Below are 21,725 nucleotides of genomic sequence, written 5' to 3'. Positions count from 1 at the left end.
CTGATGCGTGATTGTAAAAGTTCACAGGACTGTTTGTCATATCAACAAAGGGACAATAAAGGAACAATAAATCGCGTAAGCTGGTAAGCTGGTTTCCAATGCTACTTTAACTTATTAACTTCATGCATATAGTTAATATCTTGTGTTGTTATGTAAGAGCCACTCTACAAAACGTGTGTGGGTTTGAATCCCCCTGGGACTGTGTCTGTGTTTGTTTGTGCCTCCAATTACCTCTAATATGTCACTTGCTCTACTCGTGTTGCTGCTTTGTGTATTTACAGATATGGCTGGGACCCATCTATTTGGAGATCCACGTGCTCCTGCTGCTATTTTCATCGGGCTTCGCTGTGTTTGTATCGTTTTGGTTCCAGCGCGTCATTATATCGTTGAACAAAGAGAACACAGAGTTTGATAATAACTTTATCTGCAAGTGCAGGGGACATGCTGTGCAAAACATGTGACATGGGCGTTGTACAGACCACACAAACACAAACACACACACACAGATACAGTGTAGACACTGAACCAGCTCCAGAAACAGATTGGGAAGAAGTGTGTAGTTCTATCTGCTCAGAAAGGGGCCCATCTTGTACCATGTGACAGTGTCAGTTTAAACTATAAATACCTAACCTGAGTGTGCATCCTGAATTAAGCATGGCTAAAAAACAAGAGGAACAGGAAATGAAACAATCGAATCAAACAAATATCAGTGTTAGAGTCCACTCCAAACAAACCTCTCTCTTTCACTGCACCTAATTCTCTCCACCTGCCGGGAGCTGCGGCAGTAATAAGCTGATACCTTCACAGGGGATTTCAGGGACAACCATCAACGTAAAAGGTGAAACTGTCCATTAATCTGGATCACAGAGAGGCTTTGTTCCGTCGGAGCAGGTGTCCTGATAATTCCGTTGAGGGGCACGAATGAGGGAGAGGAGATGGGCACGTCCCTCAGCACCTCCCTCCACTCCTCGCTCCTCTCCTCCTCGGATCCAGTTATGTAACATGCCATCACACAATAGCCTCTTTTGGTCTGAACATGGAGCTGCACCTGGGAGACCTGCAGCAGTATCATCCATACTGAGGTTGCTTTGTGTTGTGTTGGTGATAAAAGACACAAATCCACCATCTGCTGTGCTGATGGTGTAATTACAATTTAGGATGGGCTGTCATGGACACCAATAATTTACTAATTCAATAAGTGATCATCTACAATTGTTTGTAAACACGTTTATGCGAAAGCTACACAAAGATTCTCTCTGAAATTTTGGATGGATTATCCAAGGAACAATTCATTAAATGATGGTATGGATCCAGATCAACATCAGGGGGCAGATCCATTAAATATTTGTAAACTATCTTTATCTAATATATATATAGGGTCTTTTTAACATTTTAAACAATTTCTCAGAGAGTAATGAATGAATCTTGATTTGGGGACTGACACTTAAGTGTGCTGAATTTTGTGAAAGTACAAATAAAAATCTGAATCTAGGGAATTTAAATGTGTTTTCATAGGGAGACTGTTGGGCCTTATTCCAGGACAGCTATAAGAAAGTGTGTTACTTCCTTTTTTTTACCATGATTTCTTTTTATTGAATTTTTTTTCTCATATTTATTGTTTATTGGTATTGATATTTGGTTTTGAATTGTGAAGAACTTTGCAAACCCGAGTTACTTAAATGAAACCCTGGTAATGTTTCAGCATTGTGGCTGTGTGACTCTTACCCGTTCTATCTGATTGAAAGAGTTTTTCTTAAATAGGTTGTGTCTGCTGCTTCACTACACACAAGACATGTCCCGAAAGGTCCTGGAAAATGTGACAGAAAAAGCAAAACGAACGGGAACAGGACCAACTCCTCGGCTGCACTGTTGTCATTCCACCCTCAGACACCCAGAAACCCAAATCTGTCTGGAATGTGTTTGGACAGCAAAGTGAATGACGGGATTATCAGACAGAAGAGAAGAAATATGAGGGAAAGAAAACGAGGGGGACAGAAGGGAAAATGAGATTCATGGGACAGTAGTGATACGCATCAGTGTGGGTCCTATCTGGAGATCAGCTAAGAGTTGTATCCTGTATAATAAAGATATTCAGTGTGTACTATTCTCTTTCAAGGTTTCAGTATCTCAGAACAATTACACATGTAGAACATGAATCCTTGAGGTGAGAACAGGGTCCTGTGCTCTTGTCGGGTTCGGTGGTCTCGAGAGCTGAAGATTATTTTAAGGGCTGACATGGTTTGTACGTTTTATGTGCATGAGCCAGATGACGAAATTCTCATAAAAATAAACCCATCACCATCATGTTTCTGCTTTTCTTTGTAAATATTTATTGCAAAACTTTCCAGCAATAAATTGTGTAATCTGATCAGCAGCCAGACTGACTCACCAAAACCATTTAAACAGCAGATTACAGCTTCTCTACACCGGTTCCCAGTCAAGTTTAGAACTGATTTGAAGATCTTTTGGTTGACCGCTCTAAACTTGCACCTATTGAATTTCAGATTAGCCAGTTCGTAACCCGAGGTCTTCAGTGAAGGCCACATTCCACAGCTGAGGACCGAGACCCTTTTCCTTTAGGACCCCGACTCATTCGAACAGTTGTTAGTATCCTGCCACTTATTTTAGTCACTATTTTAGTCATTTTAAAAGCTCTTCAATGTTTTTGTTTTAAATCTTTCCTCTGTAACTTTTTTAACTCCTCGATTTCCTATATTCTTAACTTTGTGTGATCTTCATACTGATTTGAATTCTTATGTTTAATTGTTATAGTTGGCATCCTACCCCACGCATTTTCAAAATAATAAATGATTTCCTGTTTTCGCTTTTCTTTCTCCGTCCTCCACCCAATACACACACGTACATGAAAACGTACGGGGATGTAGTTACGCACTGTGGCCACTGGGAGCGCGGTGATGGGGTTTTGGCCCTGTTGAAGAGCGGCAGTGATTCATCTTGTTGTGACTCTTCGTCTTTGAGAGCGCAGACCCGGAAGACTTGCTGAGCGAGGATGATGATCCGGTAACTCGTGTGAGTTTTAATGTCTGAAATTTAGCTTTTTATCAGATGTTTCGTAACGTAGAGTCAAGTTTACCACACGTCCTGCTTCTCACCGGCATTTTCTAGCGTTACCAGCAAATGTCAGTTTCTAAAACCCTGTCTGTATCCCCTTGTCTTCACGGGGGAACCTCACAGTTAGCGAGTGAAACTAACTTGCACAGAAAGGGAAGATGAGTTAGCCGCTGGAGGCTAACCGAGGCAGCTAGCTGCTCTGGCCCGGTCACTTCTTCCTTTGCTGCTTCGTCTCGTCGGCGTCTGTTGACAGGAGATAAAAAAAAACAAGAGTGTGGCGGCGACTCTGGTGAATATTCCCTGTTTATCTTCCGTGTGTGTCTCCATTAGCCGACGTGAGTTAGCCCGTTAGCTGGGAGGCGAGCAGCGTCACATAGTTTGTTTACCAGAAGAAGTGAAGGGAGACGAGTGTGGGGGGGGGGGTCTGAAACTACATTTACCAATATTTGATTATCTGTTTGTAACATGAACTATAAACGTTTCTAGAATGTCACGCGGGGAATGACGTTTTTTTTTTTGCGTGGTAAATAAATAACCTGGAGATGTCCCATGATGCCATCACGTTTATTGTGAAGAAACACCGACTGGTTGAGGTTCACTGGGTCAACAACACTCAGGCTTGTTATTGTGCCAGGAATCTGAAGTGATAGAGCAACAATCCTTCAACTACAATATACTATAGAGTTCTATCAGGCTGAATGAAAACAGTGTTTGTAGTTAAATCCTGCATCGTAGGTCAAACCCCTTGACAGCCACAGATGTGTATTTACTATGTATTTATTTGCTCAGAGGATACAAGATATTCTGTATAACAGAGTAGAAGTATTGTTTGTGATCTGTTAGGAGGCAAAGTCTATGTGTGCCTGTCAAGAGATGATGACTTTCTGGGCTCATCTGATTTAACTGGAAAAGTTTCTGCCGCTGTCACTTTACTTGGACATAATGAGTGAAGCTGCTGATGTGTTTCTGTTGTTTCTGTGAATTAGCGCCGTACAAGGGATATTCTCCATCCTGTCCTATGTTCCAAAATGGGAAAGTGTTTAGTTTAAAAAGACATAGAGGTAATGATGGATTCCATTGGGCTGCCATACAAGTCAGTAGCCAGTCAGATTTACCTTTAGCCTCAGAGTCAGCATACCCTAAAATTCAGCCTGTATCATTGATTATTAAGGAAAAAAGTTAACACTTGAAGGGAAAGTTCACTGAAAAATCAAAGTTCACTCAATATCTACTCCCCACTATGCTGGTGGAGGGGTGGGTGAAGTGTTTGAGTCCATAAAACACTTCTGGAGTCTCAGGGGAAAACTTTGTAGCAACCGAATTTGATACAATTGAAGTAACTGTTGACCTAGACTTCAGACGTCATAAGACAGGACAGAAAACAGAAAAAAAAACACAACATGTCTCCATACTGCTCGTGTGGTGTCATCCATGTGTCCGCTAGCCCCGACATTAATATTTGACTGAAATCGAGGTAATTTGTACCAAGTTTTTGGCCTAAACGATATCTTCCTACAAGGTGCATTCATGGACCTAGACACACCATCATGTAGCTGTGTCCACTAGCTTAGCCGCTTCTGGTTGGCTTTTAAGCTAAAAACACGGTGTAAATGACCTTGATTTGACACAAGCAGTATGGAGGCATGGTGTGTTTTTTTATAACGTCTGAAGAAGAGGACCATTAACTTCAATTTTATTGGATTCTGCTCTAACAAATTTATCTCTGAGACTCCAGAAGTGTTTTGTGGACTCAAACCCCCCTGATATTGATCCCATCCGTCCATTTGATTTGAATCATATACAAATGGTAGGGTGATCAAATGACAGGGTTTCTGCCAGTTTAATATATCAGCAACTGATCTTTAAGCCTTAACAAGTCTTAATTATGTAAAATTATTGTGTGCTAAGTATCAAAAACTAATAGGCAGGTCTTTATTATGTTAATGTTCATTAAACACTTCTTTAAGAGAAATGTTTTGGCGGCATAGTTTGTAACATCTTGATGTTCCTTCATATTTTTCATACTTGATGTAGGTCTTGAATTAAATTAAATTCTTCTTGTTTAAACCTGCAGAAACCCTGAGTACAAACTCAGACATGTATAAGAAGATATTAGTAAATCAATAAAAGCATAGAATATCTGGATAAAGTAAAAAAATTCTAAACCTAAGTCATGTTGGAATTCAAAAATTATGTTGTGGTAAAGATTGGAAAATTAGTTTTACAGAATTATTATCAAAATAGAATAAAAAATAGAATTATGTGTATTTCTGGATATTGAGCCTGGTGAAATTGCCTGTGGTGAGGTGTGGAAGTCATGAGACTGCAGCGAGAGAAGTGTTCGCTGCTCTTATCTGTTTCTAACTTTTGAAAACACACACGCACGCACAAACGCGTACACACACACACACACACACAGGGAGAAGTAGAAGCAGAAGCGTGTGAGCAGTGCAAGTTCATCAAAATCAATGGAAGAACAGCCATGACAGTCATGAATTATTGCATAATCACTGCCCTTATATCTGAGCTTTAGTCCATCTTTTTGGCTCTTATGTTATATCTAGAAAATGTTTTGATGATCACAAATTAGGCCTTAATATTCACAACATAAAAGCTATCAGTCAAGATACATATGACATGTTTGCTTTTGTCTAGGCTCCTCTGTAGCACAGCACAGTGGAAGGAAGGTAGTTCTGAATTATGATTTAAGGTGTTTTTTTCATGTTCTCATTTTTCGGTTTGTACAGAAGGACAGTGTTGCTAAATATATCCAACCCCTCCCGCCGACTTTATCTGTCTCTCGTCGCAGGGGGAGTTTCCTGTCTCACCGCAGGAATGCCGGGTGGAGAGTACGGGGAGCTCGGGGCCAGTCTCCCCGCCATCGCCTCCCTGAACGCCTCCTACTCCACATCCATGTCCATCCCCTCCCCGTACCTGTTTGTACCACCTGCTGAGCGCAAGGTCATCTCCGACGTCCGCCGCACCTTCTGTCTCTTTGTGACGTTCGACCTGCTCTTCATATCGCTTCTCTGGATTATCGAGTTGAACGTAAGTCCAGACTTTGGTCGACACCGTGGTTAAGACTTGGTTTGACTCTGATTTGGATTCTCCTCCCTCTGTTCTTCGGCAGATCTCCAGCAACATCTGGACCAGTTTAGGAGACGAGGTTATCCGCTATCACTTCCGGTCTTCCTTCTTCGACATCTTTGTAAGTGGGTCAGTGCACGTCTGTGTACACATGACTGGACTTCAGTTTACAATACTGGCATTGTTATTGATACTTATTTGTGTGTACGTAGAGCTGATCAGATTCTCAAAGCTTTCACCGCTGAATGACCAGTCGTAGCGAACAAATGCTTATATTATCATGTAGCCCGAGGGGTCATATCTGAATGAGATGACAAGCTTGGTCACATGTCTGAGTTCACACACACAAGAGGAGAAAATGTTGCTTAAGTCAACATTTCTGCATCATGTGAGTGAGCCTTTTTATCTCCTCTTTTTCTTCCTGCTTGTCTCAGCTTCTCGCCATCTTTCGTTTCCTGTGTCTACAAGTGGGTTACGCTGCCTTTCGGTTAAAGCACTGGTGGGTAATTGCGGTAAGTGAGCTTAGTCACGCACAGAGAAGCAATACTGTAAAATCCCATTTTCTCACCGCCTCACATAAATCACACTTCACATTCATGTCTTTTTTTCCTCCACAGATTACCACTTTAGTGACCACCGTCTTCCTCGTCGTAAAGGTCATCGTATCTAATGTGAGTGTGACACTTTTACACGTGACACGTTTACCCTTGTGTGTGTGTGTGTGTGTGTGTGGTGCAATGACAACTTTTTCACTTCTGCTTTATGCCAGTAATGTTCTGTCTTATGATCTCGGGACAACTGTTGTTCTATTGTGTTCCATCTTTTCTGTGAAATATAGTTTTATAGCTCCATGAACTATTTATTTGCAAGTGAACTAACACAAAGAATCAACTCCCCGTTGGAGTTCTGCTATGGAAGTCATCATAGTACTTCCTTTTGTTAATGCTGTGCAGCCTCGGGATGACTTAGTTTCTGTCTCTACACAGCTGCTGTCCCAGAATGCCTTTGGCTACGTTTTGCCCATCACCTCATTTGTGGTGGCCTGGCTGGAGACCTGGTTTCTTGACTTCAAAGTGCTCACGCAGGAGGCAGATGACGAAAGAGGTGGGAGCCAAGACGCTGGACAAGTTCGAACACAACTCAGCAAAAAATCCATTTCTCCTATTTAACTGTTTTCCCTCTCTTTTTTTTTTTTTTAAATCTCAGCCTACCTAGCAGCGGTGAACGCGGCCTGGCTACGGGCTCCCATGATCTACCCCTCTGCCGTTTCAGACGGACAGTTCTACTCCCCACCCGAATCTGTCGCAGGTGACTTGAGCTTATATACGAGTTATTCTTGCATCAGCCTCAAAAACAGTCTGCTGTATTCGGGCTTGTGTGTTTCCCCTTTCCTCGTCTGCAGGCTCCGAAGAGGATCTGGATGAGGAGGGTCTTGGGCGTAGAGCTGTCACCGCTCAGGTACCTGCGTCCTTGTGAGAACCTTTTATACGCTCGCTTTTCATTACCTGATGATGATGAAGGTCATTCTTTCTACTCCACCTCTCGCCTTGCAGGAGAAGGAGTACGTCCGACAGGGTCGTGAGGCCTTGTCTGTGGTCGAACAGATCCTAGCCCAGGAGGATGCATGGAAATTTGAAAAAAACAATGTGTGTTTGTATTTGCTTCGTTAATTTGATTCATCCAAAAGATGCACGTCTTCCCTCTTCTTTGAATATTGAAATCCCATTTGCCAGTCTTTACATTGATGAGCTGATCAATATCCAATCATAATGCAAGATTGAACAACCCCCAGATGTGGTCTGATCCAATCACATTCTTTTACACCCAGCATTAACATATGGTGTTAATACCAGGGGTTGTGAGGTGTAAAGTCCAGTTTCTTATCTCCTATGCTGGCTTCACACTAGAGGATAGTTGGGCAGACAGACTGTTCTGGGGGAATTTCTGATTTATGGCTGGTTTGAACAGATTAAGACGTAATCTTAATTGACTGGTAGGGAGTCTCCAGTATTATTTTTGAATCCTGTAGCGTGAAAGGAACAGTGATGGAATATTGAGCAGAAGCCACCAATAGCCAAGGGGATAGAGACAACAGAGCATAGTAACATTAATATTTATTACCATGGAAGTGGAAAGTCTGAGAATTTTAAAAATGACTTGGTTTAATATAGTTTGACAACCAGAAAGCTTTCACTACTGTGAATTCTCCAGATTATCATGCATCTTTGTTATCTGTTCTTAAAATAACAAATCTACAGGATCCAAATTAAGATTTATTATATAATATCATTAGATTTTATATTCTCAAGAATCTGTGTTCAATCTGTATAGACCTCAAATATCTAGAATCAATCAGTATCGAACATTAATGAGTTTTTTTCCACATCCACAAATAAGAGTGGAAAATGGCAGAAATATGCAGTTGTTAATATTATTTTTCAGGCAAACTAGATATGTTAGCAACCAGATCTATTCCCAAATTTACTGTAAAACATTGTTCCCCTCAGAAATGTTGTTCCTCTAAATTTGGTAATTAAAAGAAATGCAAAAATGTCCTCACCAAAGTCCTCACCAAAGATATAGTTCTGTATTTTGAGGGAGTGAGTTGTCCTTTGACTTCATTCTCCTTGAAACGAAAGCATAAGCCTTACGATACTAACTGTCTTTCCTCGTGTCAGGACATGGGAGACTCTGTCTACACCCTGGAGATTCCCTTCCATGGAAAGACTTTCATTCTCAAGGTACGGCAGTTCTTCGTGTCTTCAATGTGAAACTGAGTCCCATGAGAACCTCCAGCAGTCAGAGGTCACCCACAGAGCTGTGCATATTCATCATGTTAAGACACGTCATAAATATCTGTTGTGCCTCCATAACGTTTTTCTGTTTTACTACTGTCACATTAATGAGCGGATCAGGCTTCACATCTGCTGTCACATTCCTCTATAACACTCAGAACTAAATAATGTACACTGTGCAGGCCTGGACATGCATGTACATGGTCAACCTCCAGAGGGCACAGTGGTGGAGTCATCGAGACAAATGGGTGTTAAATCCGATTTTACCAGAGGAACCCGTTACAAAGGAGTTCATTTAGCACGTGTAATTTCTCATAGAGGAATTCACTATGTTAAATGATGCTCCATAACTAAAGGCTGTTTGATGTCAGTGCTCCGGTTTGATGCTTGACATGACGTATAAACTCATCCAGAGAAATTTCATCAACAAGCGCATGCACTCTGTGATTTTCCGGACATTTTTCTAGGGGTGGCTGGTAGAAATAGTTCGGGAAAACGTCTGGAGCAAGTGACTCAAACAAATGCGTTCTCACATACAGCCCTTCCAGAAAAGAAGTTCTCAGAAAATCAGAGAATCACTTTTTGGGTTATTTAAAAAAAGTTTCTGCAACAGGTGCTATAATAGTAAGTAGTTAGAGCAACACATACTTTTAAAGGTGCTCTGGGGAGTTTAATTGTAAGCAAACAATAACTAGATTTACATTCAGTCTTACCAGAATGCAAAGTGTGTTTCCATGAAGGCCAACAAACCTGTTATCTGCATTTCTTTGCCTATCAAACATTTGCATCACCAGTTCTCGAAAAATTTGAAATTATGATTAATTTATTTGCTGGAAGTCTAATTTACTGACTTTGTTTTCGCACAGATGAAACCAACAGAAGAATTTTGTATCATGTCAGCTGGATGGTCATGTATGTGTGTGTTACATGAACAAAATAGTACCTTTTAAATATGACACCACTATTTTTAAGCTTTCTGTTAGTTTATATGTACTGATACAGCTTGTCTTCATACATCTGACTGTAAGAGCCATTTTTGTACCGTTTTGTTCTGTTCAACCTCCCACCACTTGGGGGTGTAGTGTTGCTGTCAATCAGGGCAGAGGTTATTATAATCAGGTGCTTTACTTACTAGTTTTTGACTTACTGTAGTGACCCCGTTGCCAATAAAAAGAAGCCACCACGGTTGCTGATTGTTTAGACGCGTGCGGTAGTTGCCTTGAAATTGATTTTATGATTTATTTTGTCTAAGTTTTTGGGAAATAGACGATTACAGACGATTGTATGTAATAAATCGCCTTTGTTTGTGAACATCTAAACAATCAATCAGCATCCATGGTGATTTCTTATGAGTGACCACAGGGTCACTCAACTGACTAACCAATAATATAGCCACATTCATTAATGCAAGAGCAATGTAGTGACGCTTGAAGTTGCAGTATTTAAAGTCAAGAATGTGAGACTCTAATGCCTCGGCCACACTGAGTGTGTGCACAGCGCGTGACGGCTGCGTCGCTGATCTGCTGCGTCTCGCGTGCGCCTGTAGTTCACAGGGAGCGTGTCTGCTGCAGTGCAGAGCTGTTAAATGAGGTTCCTGTTGTGACTATTATTTCCTTGAATTAAAGTAGCTTATGTTCCCAACTGAATACCACGACTTAACATCATGAAACCGTGGATCTTTCCAGTCCTGCAATTATTTCACACACAAAAATCTTTTTAAAACAACAGAAACGCTTGAGTGCTCCGACTTTGAAACAGGGACAGTAACTTTTGGAAATATTTATTTTGTATATATTTATTGATACTATAATAAATATTTGTGTAATCTATTTGGTAGGTTTATATTTATGTGATATATTCAACTGATAGACTATGAGACAGACATTTTTTACTTTGGCCAAGACTCAGACTCTAGAAAAGCATGCGTTGCTCACGCGGGCCGTGTGGCTGCTTGAGACGTTCTGCAAAATGCATACATTCTGTTTGAACTGGGCTCTGGTGGTTTTCCGTTTCTCTGTCCCTGAGTTCATCTGATCAAGTAGTGGTCCACGAGTGCAGTTTGTCTTGGGACAATATGATTTCCACCAGGATAATGATCATGAACACACATGACATGTGGTTTAAAAATGGCTTTCCCAGGACAAAATTAGATTTTAGAAATCCATAGTGATAACCTCATCCTCTGGGGATCAACAAAGAGGATACTGTGCCAGAAAACCAGCGTCAGTGGCTGGATTTATTTGAGTTCGGACAGAAATACTGAAAATCTTGGCTGGAGGAAATCCAACCGAATATCAAGATGGATGTTATCAATTGTAGTTTCTTATCCCAGGATTCTCACACTATTTTCATTTCTTTTTTAAAGCGTCACCTACATTTCCCTATTGATGTTGACATGCTTTATTTTGATGTGTTTTGTTGTCATTGTTCAGGCTTTCATGCAGTGTCCTGCTGAGCTGGTGTATCAGGAGGTGATTCTGCAGCCAGAGAAGATGGTCCAGTGGAACAAAACGGTTTCCGCCTGCCAGGTGACCTGTTTTTAAATTGTCTTTGTGTCTATTTGAGTATTTTTCATCATCGTTTTTAACACCTCTTCCTTCCTTCCTTCTCCTCAGATCCTCCAGAGGGTTGACGACAACACACTGATATCATACGACGTCTCTGCTGGAGCAGCGGGGGGAGTTGTGTCTGCCAGGTATGTCAGCTCAGCACACAGCAGGCTTCAATACGTCCCTTGTGTCCACTGACTGATTCTTCTTCCTTTAGGGACTTTGTTAACGTTCGACGGGTGGAACGCAAACGAGACTGCTACCTGTCTGCTGGTATGGCAACTGACCACGACGCCAAGCCCCCATGTGGTCGCTACGTCAGGTCAGAACATGCCTCCGTCCAGGCAACTTGTCACCACCGATGCAGTAGATCAGAATCTAATCCATTTAATAAAACTCCAGTTGCCTTTGGTTATTATTTATTTAACGTCTCTTGTCCTCTTATTGCTGGCCTCAGGGGGGAGAACGGTCCAGGAGGATTTGTGGTCCTCAAATCCAGCAGTAACCCGTCGGTCTGCACCTTCATCTGGGTCCTCAACACGGAGCTGAAGGTGAAAATGTGCACGCTGCAAAAACTGTAGCATGTTTTTCATGTTTATGTCGAGAGCGAGTCGTCGAAGTAAAATTGGATTTGTCTGTTTTTAAGAAAATTCGATGTGTAGCTGCAAAAAGTGGATGCAGAAAAAAACTTAATCATAAAACTGCTTATACTAGATTATAAGTACATAAATTCCACAAAACAAGAAGCCAAAGAAAAATGTAAGATTCAGGAAATAAACCGAATGCATTCATGAATGTGATGTGAGTGGGGAGAACTGTTGAAACTGACTTTCTCTGGCTTGTTGTGTCTCACCAGGGTCGTCTGCCTCGCTACCTCATCCACCAGAGTTTGGCCGCCACCATGTTTGAATTTATGTCCCATTTACGGCAACGTATCGCTGACCTGCGGCCGTCTCTCCGCTCCCACCAACACACTTAAAACAGGAGAGACACCGGACTGTGCCACAGCCGGTCGGGAGGTATCACTACTGGGCCTTTTGTATACGTATATCAAAACCAGCGGAACACGTACAATGGGCACAGCAGTGCTCTCGTGACGCATTCGGGCTGAAGGGATGTGCCATAGTGACGGAAAAGACTGCAGCTGGAAGCATAGGAGATGTGAGCCATGTGACCACGCATTCACCACATTTCAGTCACATGAGAAGAGGAGTAATTTGGATTTCAAAGACGATGTTCTTCTTTATTGAAGGTCAACAATGTTGTATTTTTTCTAGTGTGACCACGTACATATTTTTGAGAAGACCTGATGTTCTTTGGCCCCTCGCTGTACGAAGAGAGCCGTGTTCTGAAAGCATCACTCACTCAAGAAGACCTGGATGAAGATGGGGGGGTGATTCTCACCGTCTGACGTATTTCAAAATGAAACCGATGCACTGGCTTGACTGAGCCTTATCCTACTGCGCACACTGTTGGCCATTGATTTGCTGCCTTTTTGTGTGATTTCAATACAATGTTATAAATGTTCCTCTGGTGCACCAGTCCTAAAACGAACACACACACCTGCAAGGGACATGTCATTTGAAGGAGTAAAAGCGGTTTTCCATGGTTAATGCTCCTTAACAACACTGTGATAGACGGTAAAAGCAGCACCACTAGAAGAAGACGCCACTTACCTACCCAGTGAAAGCCTCTAGGGTCGGGACGTTTTCCAGAGTTTGCCTTTTACATATGAAGAATGCAGCAGGAGACTGTCAGACGCTTTCCCAAAGACAGAAAACTCTGGAGCGTTCAGGCGAGGGGAGGGGAGGGGGGGGGGCGCTCGGGTAGAGCAAGCAGCTGGCAGGACATGATGTGTATATTCCGCTGTGGAAATTGCGTGTTTTTGTTTACAGCACATTGACACCATATCACTTACAGCTCTCAACTCTTGTTTAATTGCATCCTCTGTGTATGTTTTAATGCTGAGATATTTGGGCTATTTTTCTGTTCTAAATTGCTTTAGTTCAGTATTTCATTCGTGGCGTATTAACATCTTCAATACGCCCTATCGCTCGACATGTATTGTCACACGGGCTCGCTCTGACATTTTGCTTGGTGACTTTTAGGAAAAGTTGTTGAAATGTCGGCCACAACTGGCTCAGATATTCACCTTCTCACATACAGGGCCTCCAGAAGATTTCTGGAAAATGTCAGAAAGCAGCTTAAGTTTGACAGCTCCCTCTCTTGTGCAAAGACTTGTTTTCTAATCATCTTAAATATAATCGACTATTACTGAAGGTTTCTCAATACTACTTTTGTGATGCACTTTGTCATTTGGAGTCAAACCAGGAGGCTGTTAGTATGTGATGCAAATGCATTATCGAGCTTGATTAGTACTAGATGATGATGCTCACACATCGTGATGCTGTACACGCTCTGCAGCTGTACTTTTGTCCCAATAACCTCAAGTGGCCTTGTGGTAAAAGAAGCTGAGCTCATTCATGGCATCAACACTTCTGAATCTGCTGACATTAGTACTGGTCTCCCCTCAGGCACTCAGATGAGATGATTGAGGTTTTTCTATCACTTCTTACATTATGATTATTGCATTGTAGTTTTGCTTCAAACATCTGTATCTCAGTGTTATGATGGACCTCAGAAAATCTTTTTATAATTTCACAAAACCTGGTCATAGGTCCAATTCACTGCGGAGTTGAACCAGAGTTAGCAGACAAGGCAGGAAACTTTTGTTCTCTCTCGCAAGCTGTCAACCATCTGAGGAGAGTCCTTGTCCAAAACATGTGGTAATTGAGATTTTTCAGTTTTAGCTGTTTATCATAGTGAAGGAATGTTAAATGAAATGCTTTAACGATATCAGCGTTCTGGTGCCTTTTTATCACTCTCCCCTCACCTCCGACTTTTTCTATTGCTTTACCCTGTCATGTCCATGTTTGCCATATTCACATGAAACGTGCTTACAGTGCTTAAGTTTGTGTCTTTCTTTTTAATAGTTTTTGAATGTAATTTATCATAGATCATTCATCCAACATGTTAATTTAAACCAACAGTCCAACAGTTTTTATTGAGTCTTAACCAGTGTCTGATGTTTAATAAAATATACGAAGTCATGATTAAGTTCTGCCTCCTTTAACTTACACGTATAACCTGTGAATCATTTAAAAACATCTCTCTGCATTGATTTCCTCCTGTGAATGCTACAAACATCAGATCGGTTATGTATAGATGATATATAATTTTACACCTCCATGTTGGCGAGAGGGGGGTGGATGTAGTAATAATTAGACATAGACATTTAAAACATTTTTAAGGTGATTCCTAAGATGTCCTCATCAAACTCTTATCCACACAAATGTAATTGAAGCTTGATATTTTACAGTTCAACCATAAACTGGTGAAACTATAATTATAATATAAACAAGTATGACCAAATAAATTTCCATTAAATTTATAAAGAGGAGGTGGGTAAAGGCTTTCCTGGCCATTGCTCAACACTATGACTCAGCAACAGAATAGATCAACCATATATCCTGCAGCTTGACTGGTTGGCGGCAGCCCACAACCACAAAGCCCTAATTCTAGTTTCAACGCCCCCCCCCACCCCTCACACACACACACACACACACACACACACACACACGTTGTTTGTGTCATAAAACAATTGGACCCTGTGACTTGAGCCTATGTCACATGCATGACTTACCTTTGCAAAATGGCCACAACCCTTCACGTCTGGATCCAATGTTCGCTCAGATTCCTTCACCAGAAACCAGCGTTTTTCTCTCTGACCTTTTAAAATGAAGTTAACCACAGAGGGCAAGCGTCTTTAATGTTCAGACTCGCCAAGAGCAACATAAAACGACTCTTTTTCAACCACTCATAAATGGATTCACGGTTTATCTCGGTTACCACATACAATGAAATTAAATAATCCTTGAATCAATACAGCCATGGTAGATTAAACACAGAGGATGTCATTGGGCCTATTGAAGAGGAGATGTATCGCCCTCGGGGCAAAACACAATGCTAAGCAGAAGAGATGCAGCCGCTCACATGATTGTGCTGTGACTGTCTTCTGAGGCTATTGGTGTGTGAATATGTTTTTGAATCGATGAGAGAGTGAGCGCCTCACTGCTCTCATTGTCCTCCATGTAAGGCTGAGGAGAAGCACCAGTCCGTGGGCTGCCATCTGCCTGAGCGTCACGACCCGGACAGGCTCTGGCCGATGATCTGGAGGACGAACGCCGGCGGGATCGCTGAAAAATGGGAAACTGAAAATTAGGTAGAGTTTTTGGGATCACTGACCTTTTGTAACTTTTTGATTTTTACCGGTTTGTTCTTTCTGATATTTTGTCTTCTGTGATTTCATAAGATTAACTCCAGCGGATGACATAACATATTTTCTTTTTTCATCATCCAGGCTGTGACTACGATCCCCTTTCTACGGAATCTCTTCAGAGCAGCGTTTCTTCAGATCGTCTTCAGGGACGCCAGCAGACTCCACACGGGAAACTCCCTTGTGAAACAACTTCCCTCTGGATTATCTGACACTGTGAACACCTGCTACTCACTTACTCTGTTCAGATGGGAGCTGCCTTTAGGAGGTTCTGCTGCTGCTGCTGTAGTGCCGGCGATGAAGATGATGATGATGAGAAGCAGCCATTAGTACCGTAAGAGCCATAAGACAGACCAGTATAGGACTTGTATTACTTGTTTGCAGTTGTTTTGTCATTGTTTTCATTTCACCTTCATTTATAGAAGGTTGCCTCCTGGTTTGTGTGTGTGTGTGTGTGTGTGTGTGTCTCTCTCATTTCATTCTATGTGTGTAATACCTGTAAGTTTGTGCGTTCGCTCTCACACAGTCAGGACCCACTGGAGTATTTTAACCGTGAGGTCCAGAAGCGTCGTGATGAGGAGACCAACCTGTGGAGTGAGCCAGGAGACCCCAGCCACTCGGAGAGGGACGACGACCGGGTCCTCTACAGCCTGCTGCAGGCCAGGACCAAGACCCGCATGGGATCCACGGTACGTGAGGGAGGCCTTTCTGGACCAGAGTCTGTAAAGGCTTTATTCACACTCATTAACCTCAGGGCGGGGGGGGGAAGAAACACAGCAGTGGAAAACAACCTCGGGCGATGCTGTGTGCTGGAACACACAGGCTAAATTTGTTCACACTAAGTCCAAAGACAGAAACATTTTTATGATGAATCATCTTAGGCCTACATGTGAGCTAGGGGAACAATGCTCCACTTATGAAACGACAAGGAAGTGGACTAGTGATGACATAAGAATCCAGTAATGTGTTTTTTTTAAAACCTTTGTCCTTTAATTGTGTAGGGCTATCGTCGTCTGAGCTGCGACATCGAGGCCATGAGAGACACCCGGCGAGAGGTCAGAGACAAGTGGAGGACAATTCTGGAGAATCTAGGTAAGATTGGACATGTGATCGCTGAGCTACAGCGCCACCTACAGGCAGAGTCCCCCAAAATAAAAATGGATGGCATCTTTTGACCTAGGTTTCACGGCGGAGGCAGACTCGCTGCTGACGGTGTCCGCCGGCGCGTCGAGTGACCGCATGCGCAATGCTCCGGCAGCACGGGCCCTCCTCCACTCGCTCCACACCGAGACGGCCCTCTTCGACACCAAAGGCCCGCCCCCAGAGAGATATCTCTTCATCCTGGTAAGAGAAGGAACCACATTTACATTTCATGCATGTCTTTCCATAACATTTGCATTTCACACATGAGTGTTTATATGCATATATGGTAAAAAAGCACCCTTGGGTGTTTGTGGGTTACACCACTCATGTTAAAGAAACCCACCGTTTACTAAAAGCAACACTGTCAACTTCTGTTGAGGAACAGCGACCTCTGCAGCCATAAGTGGTTATTGAAGTCTTAGCCAAACACCTTTAGGGAATATTAATATTTTAAGTGTCCTCACTAATTATCAGAGATGAATACTGTCTTCAATGTTTTATTCTGAGATCTCCAGTTTGGCATTACTCTTGAACTGGTTAATTCTGCCCATTATCCTTCAGTTATATGCCCTCCACAAACTCACTATATCACAAGTCAGAATGTCATCAAAGTAATTTTTGAAGCTCTTATTCTTTATTTTAAATATTTGCAAATGTTGCTTCATGTTATACTTTTGGAAAAAGTTAGGAGAAATTCACAATTACCCTTAATATTTAAATACAAAATAATTGCCAGCAAAGTTTAATGTAAGTAACAAACTTCTGGTTTCACACTAGAATGTTCATCTGATTGAAATTATATATTTCAGTATTAGATCTAACTTTGTAGTTTCCCAAACTGGGGGTAGTGCCCCTGTGTAAAAAAATAATCTGAGATTTGGATATAATGGGGTAGGAAAGAGGAAAAAGGAAACTGCTAAGAGTGCAGAATAGTCCTCTCGACTGGATATGGTTTATCGATCCTTACCAACTAAATTTAGGGGTCGGGGACTGAAGGTTTGGTTTATAGCATCACAGTAGCAATACAGTAGAAAACTCCTTTAAGACGACATATTCGGACAATAATGATATTCACGGTTCCCTTGTTTCCTCCTTCACAGGACCGTTTCCTGTATCTAGATATAGGCGAAGAATTCCTGGCAAAGGCAAAGCGCTTCTATCCGCCCAGGGATAGCTCGGACGAGGACGTGAATGGCCTTGGCATAAACCTGCCGCTGCTGCTGGCCAGGGTGGAGGCCATGAACGGGGCGGCCGGCAGCGACAGCGATAGAGATGGAAGTGACAGATCCTAAGATCCACTGGCTGCAATAATAACAGACACAAGGCAGGGGGCAGTAGTCAACAACCCTTGAGACCCTGTATGAATTGCATAGCTCCTTTCTTCAAGTGCCTCATACAGTGTTGCTGCTGCTCTTTGGAAGTTTTAGGCTGAAGATTTCTCTCGTTTCTCCCCCAACTACACAGCTCAAGTGTTATTATGTGTTCTCTGGTCAAAATCTAAAAGGGTTTCAGCAGATTTCCAGGTAAATGTTACAGACATGTTTACTGTGAGTGTGTGTTTTTTTCCTCTGTCGACCAAAAAGTTCCCAGCCTGTTTATTGTTCAGCTGCTGTGAACCTTCAGGGTAGCGATGTTCCTTTGAGCAGAACCTCTTTATATTTTGTCCTATGATTATCAGCAGTCATTTCATTCAATCACATGATTGGTAGCAACACAGAAAAAAACAAATAGCTCGGTATAAGTAATATTTTTAACTAGTAAAAGTCTGCAGAGTTGACCTTGGAGAAACAGCAGATGGAAGTAAGTATCGTAAGTTGAACTTTTAAAATGTGTGTGTGTGACCTATGTGTGTGACGTTCAGGTTAAGTGAGGGAGTTTTTGTTTCCCTCCAGCAAGTTGCTGAAAATGTGAAACATTTCTAAACTGGTCGCACTTTGCGTGTGTGTTATAGTTTCCAGTTCATGATGAAATAAAGTTGCAGTCTAAAGCCTGATGTGTGTACATTGTCGCATGTTAGTGTGTCGTCCTCCCTGTGAGTTTCCGGTAACTCAACACAAATGACAAAAGAACAACAGACGACTTTGTGTGGCTCGTAACAAGTCCGAAGCATGAAGTAGAGTTTGCTGCATGGAAGTAAAATCAGTGTAGGAACTGTGGCTGTGGCATTCCTTTCAAGAGGAAAACAAGGGTCTTCTTCAGTCTGTTACTATGCACTCACATGGCCGGCCGCCTGCGCACCCATGGCTGGCTCACACGCTGATCCACAGACATGGCACAATTCCTGGCCTGGTGCAGCCTGTCCTGCATCTGATCATCCCGTCGGGACTGGAACGGGATCCACGATGGAAAGTGATTATGGTGTTTGGTGGTCAGCTCCATGTTGTTGTTGTTATGCAAGAGAGACACTCTGCTGAGCAACGTGGTTTAACACTGCAAGCAGACACAGTACCAGTGACGCATTGTGGAGCCGAAGTAAAACGCCAGAGTCACGCTAAGGATTGTGCAAGAATCCAAACAGGACTCGATAGAAAGTGAACTTCCCTCAGTTTCTACTGAACTGCTAAGCAAGCACTTTGTGTCAGTCGACATGTGTACGAGGCTCCTCTCTGTCCTCCCAAATTCACCCATCTGTCACAAAACAAGACTAAAACTGACTTACACTCTCACTATATATAAATATTTATCTTTGTAGCTTTATTTACCATTTCCTGACAGGCCAGGGGCTTTATCCTGCAATAGCCCCTCTTTCCCTTCCTCCCACTCCATGTCTCTTCCCCAATGACAGCTTACTTAAATGTCACTTCCCGGCAGTGTTGTTACGCAACACAAAGTTCTTTTTCCGGGCCCGGGCGGTGGTTTGGTGCAGGTGGGGGGATGAGTGGCAGAGGAGAGGGGGTTGATGGCTGTGAAAGGGCTGATCCATGACCTGTCCACATACTTGGCTTCACTAGAAGAGAGTAACTGGCCCAAAAAAACAGCAAAGAGGTGAAAGTAATTTGACATATGTCGTCTTGCGGTTGTACTAAGTGAATTCATAAGTTATCAACAAAGAAAATAGAATTAAAGGCACCGGCCTGTCTACTATTTTAAGACTGTATTGCTCTGTGTCATGTTGATTCGAAAAAGAAGTGATCTCAACAGTGAAGAACCCTGCTTAGACACTTACTAGGTTTCTTAAATGGCATTTATGATTGCCATGGTGTCACAACAAAGCTGAACACATGACCCCAGGGATGCCTTTGGTGCTCTCTCTCTGATATTCTAGTTCACATATGCGATGTCCAGAAACTGCAGAAAGAAAGCTGAAATACAGCCACACTTGACAAGCAGAGGGAAATTAGCTCTTAACTGTTGTGTGACATATAGAGGACATAGTCTAACTAGTGGACAGGGACGTTATTTAATTTCCTACTTTAATAAATGGTTTCAAACCCACTATTATGTAGCTGTACGCACATAATAGTCTAAAAAAGTAGTTATTAATGTTTCTGTTTATAATCAGTCGCTCCTCTGGGCACCGTTCAGTGAAGGCTGGTGTATAAACAGCTGTTTTACTAAATCAGAGATTATAAAAAAACACTTAGATGATGATTTATTGTTATAATTTGGCTCCGATTCAGCAGATTGCAGCATTTATTCACCAGCAGTACACAGGCCAATGTCATACACTATTAAAGACGGTGTGATCGATCAACCCTCTTGTCATGCTTCTGGTTCTGGTACATCTGATATGTGCGATCTGATGATATCAGTACCTGATGTGGATGAATGAGTCAGGCACCGGGACTGGTTGTAACATCACACCAGCAGACAACTGTCAGAGGTGAATGTTTGTGTGAGTGTGTGTGCGCGCTTCACAGCCTGTAACCTGAGTTGATTATGGCTTGCGTGGCACTCTTGTCGCCGAGGTAATGAATCACCAGGGACGGAGTTCTCGCAGCTACTGTGAGGCGGCTCACTGTATTGGCATTTAATGAGGGGGTTTGATGTTGTCACAGAGCACAGCTGTCGTAAAATGAACCATTTAATAGGCATAAAAAGTCAGTAGGGTGTGGTGAAGCCAGCACATAAAGTTCTCCTTCCAGATTTTCCCCTCCAAGTGAGTGACATTCCTGATCCGTAACCTACATATTCGATCCAAAGGCCTGAAATATCTTTATTTGTGTATGAGCAGCTGCATCACTGTTTGCTTTCTAAGTTATCGAGGTGTTACCAGCTGCCTCATATACATCAAGTCTGAGACCTTATCAAGATTCCTCTCGGACCAAAGACCAAACCTGTTGTCTGTGTCTGTCCACATTCGTTTATAATCCTGTATACTCTGGGGGTCTCTGTGACACTCGCCCCCTTCCGACACTCTGTGATCACAGCTGAAGTGGAAAATGTTGGGCTGAGTCATCACGGAGGTGACTGGGTGAACAATCTGAGAATCAAGGGATTTCCAGTCCAATTACCTTTAACCCCATCTGAGAGGGGCTTCCAGCTCACAGGGATTGAGACACGGAGCACTCGGTGTCGCATGTCAGCGCACGCTGATTGTAGAGTGACCACACGGATCAGAAATAGCAGCGGAACATTTATAAAAGCCGCCGTCTGACCCGAGCCAAGGCAGACGACACAAAGAGAGGCAGTGGGAGCCAGGAGATACAGCCAGCTGAAGCATCCTTGTTCTGAGACACGAGGCCAGAGCTTGGGACTGATCAACAACGACCTACTGGGAAAGGTACATCTGAGACAGAGAAG

The 21,725-nt window shown here is 42.5% G+C and overlaps 2 protein-coding genes across 3 annotated transcripts; both read left to right on the top strand.

Annotated features, from left to right (window-relative positions):
- The first annotated feature begins 2,975 nt into the window (after positions 1-2,975).
- Positions 2,976-14,614, top strand: stard3 (StAR related lipid transfer domain containing 3). Of its 2 annotated transcripts, none has more exons than XM_061089396.1 (15): positions 2,976-3,030; positions 5,882-6,120; positions 6,203-6,280; positions 6,594-6,671; positions 6,777-6,830; positions 7,146-7,263; positions 7,366-7,467; positions 7,562-7,617; positions 7,713-7,805; positions 8,838-8,900; positions 11,387-11,482; positions 11,570-11,649; positions 11,721-11,825; positions 11,961-12,054; positions 12,360-14,614. In XM_061089396.1, the coding sequence occupies exons 2-15, from the start codon at positions 5,908-5,910 to the stop codon at positions 12,480-12,482; spliced, it is 1,353 nt and encodes a 450-aa protein (XP_060945379.1). In that variant the 5' UTR covers positions 2,976-3,030; positions 5,882-5,907; the 3' UTR covers positions 12,483-14,614. The 2 variants fall into 2 exon arrangements, with proteins under 2 accessions (XP_060945379.1, XP_060945380.1); XM_061089397.1 differs by lacking the exon at positions 2,976-3,030 and adding an exon at positions 3,039-3,361.
- A 1,473-nt stretch (positions 14,615-16,087) lies between these two features.
- Positions 16,088-18,274, top strand: mreg (melanoregulin). Its single transcript, XM_061090912.1, has 5 exons — positions 16,088-16,173; positions 16,366-16,528; positions 16,841-16,931; positions 17,020-17,183; positions 18,083-18,274. Exons 1-5 carry the CDS (start codon positions 16,088-16,090, stop codon positions 18,272-18,274), a joined length of 696 nt encoding a protein of 231 aa, XP_060946895.1.
- The last annotated feature ends 3,451 nt before the right edge of the window (positions 18,275-21,725 follow it).

The sequence above is a fragment of the Limanda limanda genome, chromosome 17, assembly GCF_963576545.1.
Source record: "Limanda limanda chromosome 17, fLimLim1.1, whole genome shotgun sequence".
In the NCBI taxonomy this organism is placed as follows: Eukaryota; Metazoa; Chordata; class Actinopteri; order Pleuronectiformes; family Pleuronectidae; genus Limanda; species Limanda limanda.
Note: the sequence above shows the minus strand (reverse complement) of the source record. Positions and strands in the feature narration are given on the sequence as shown.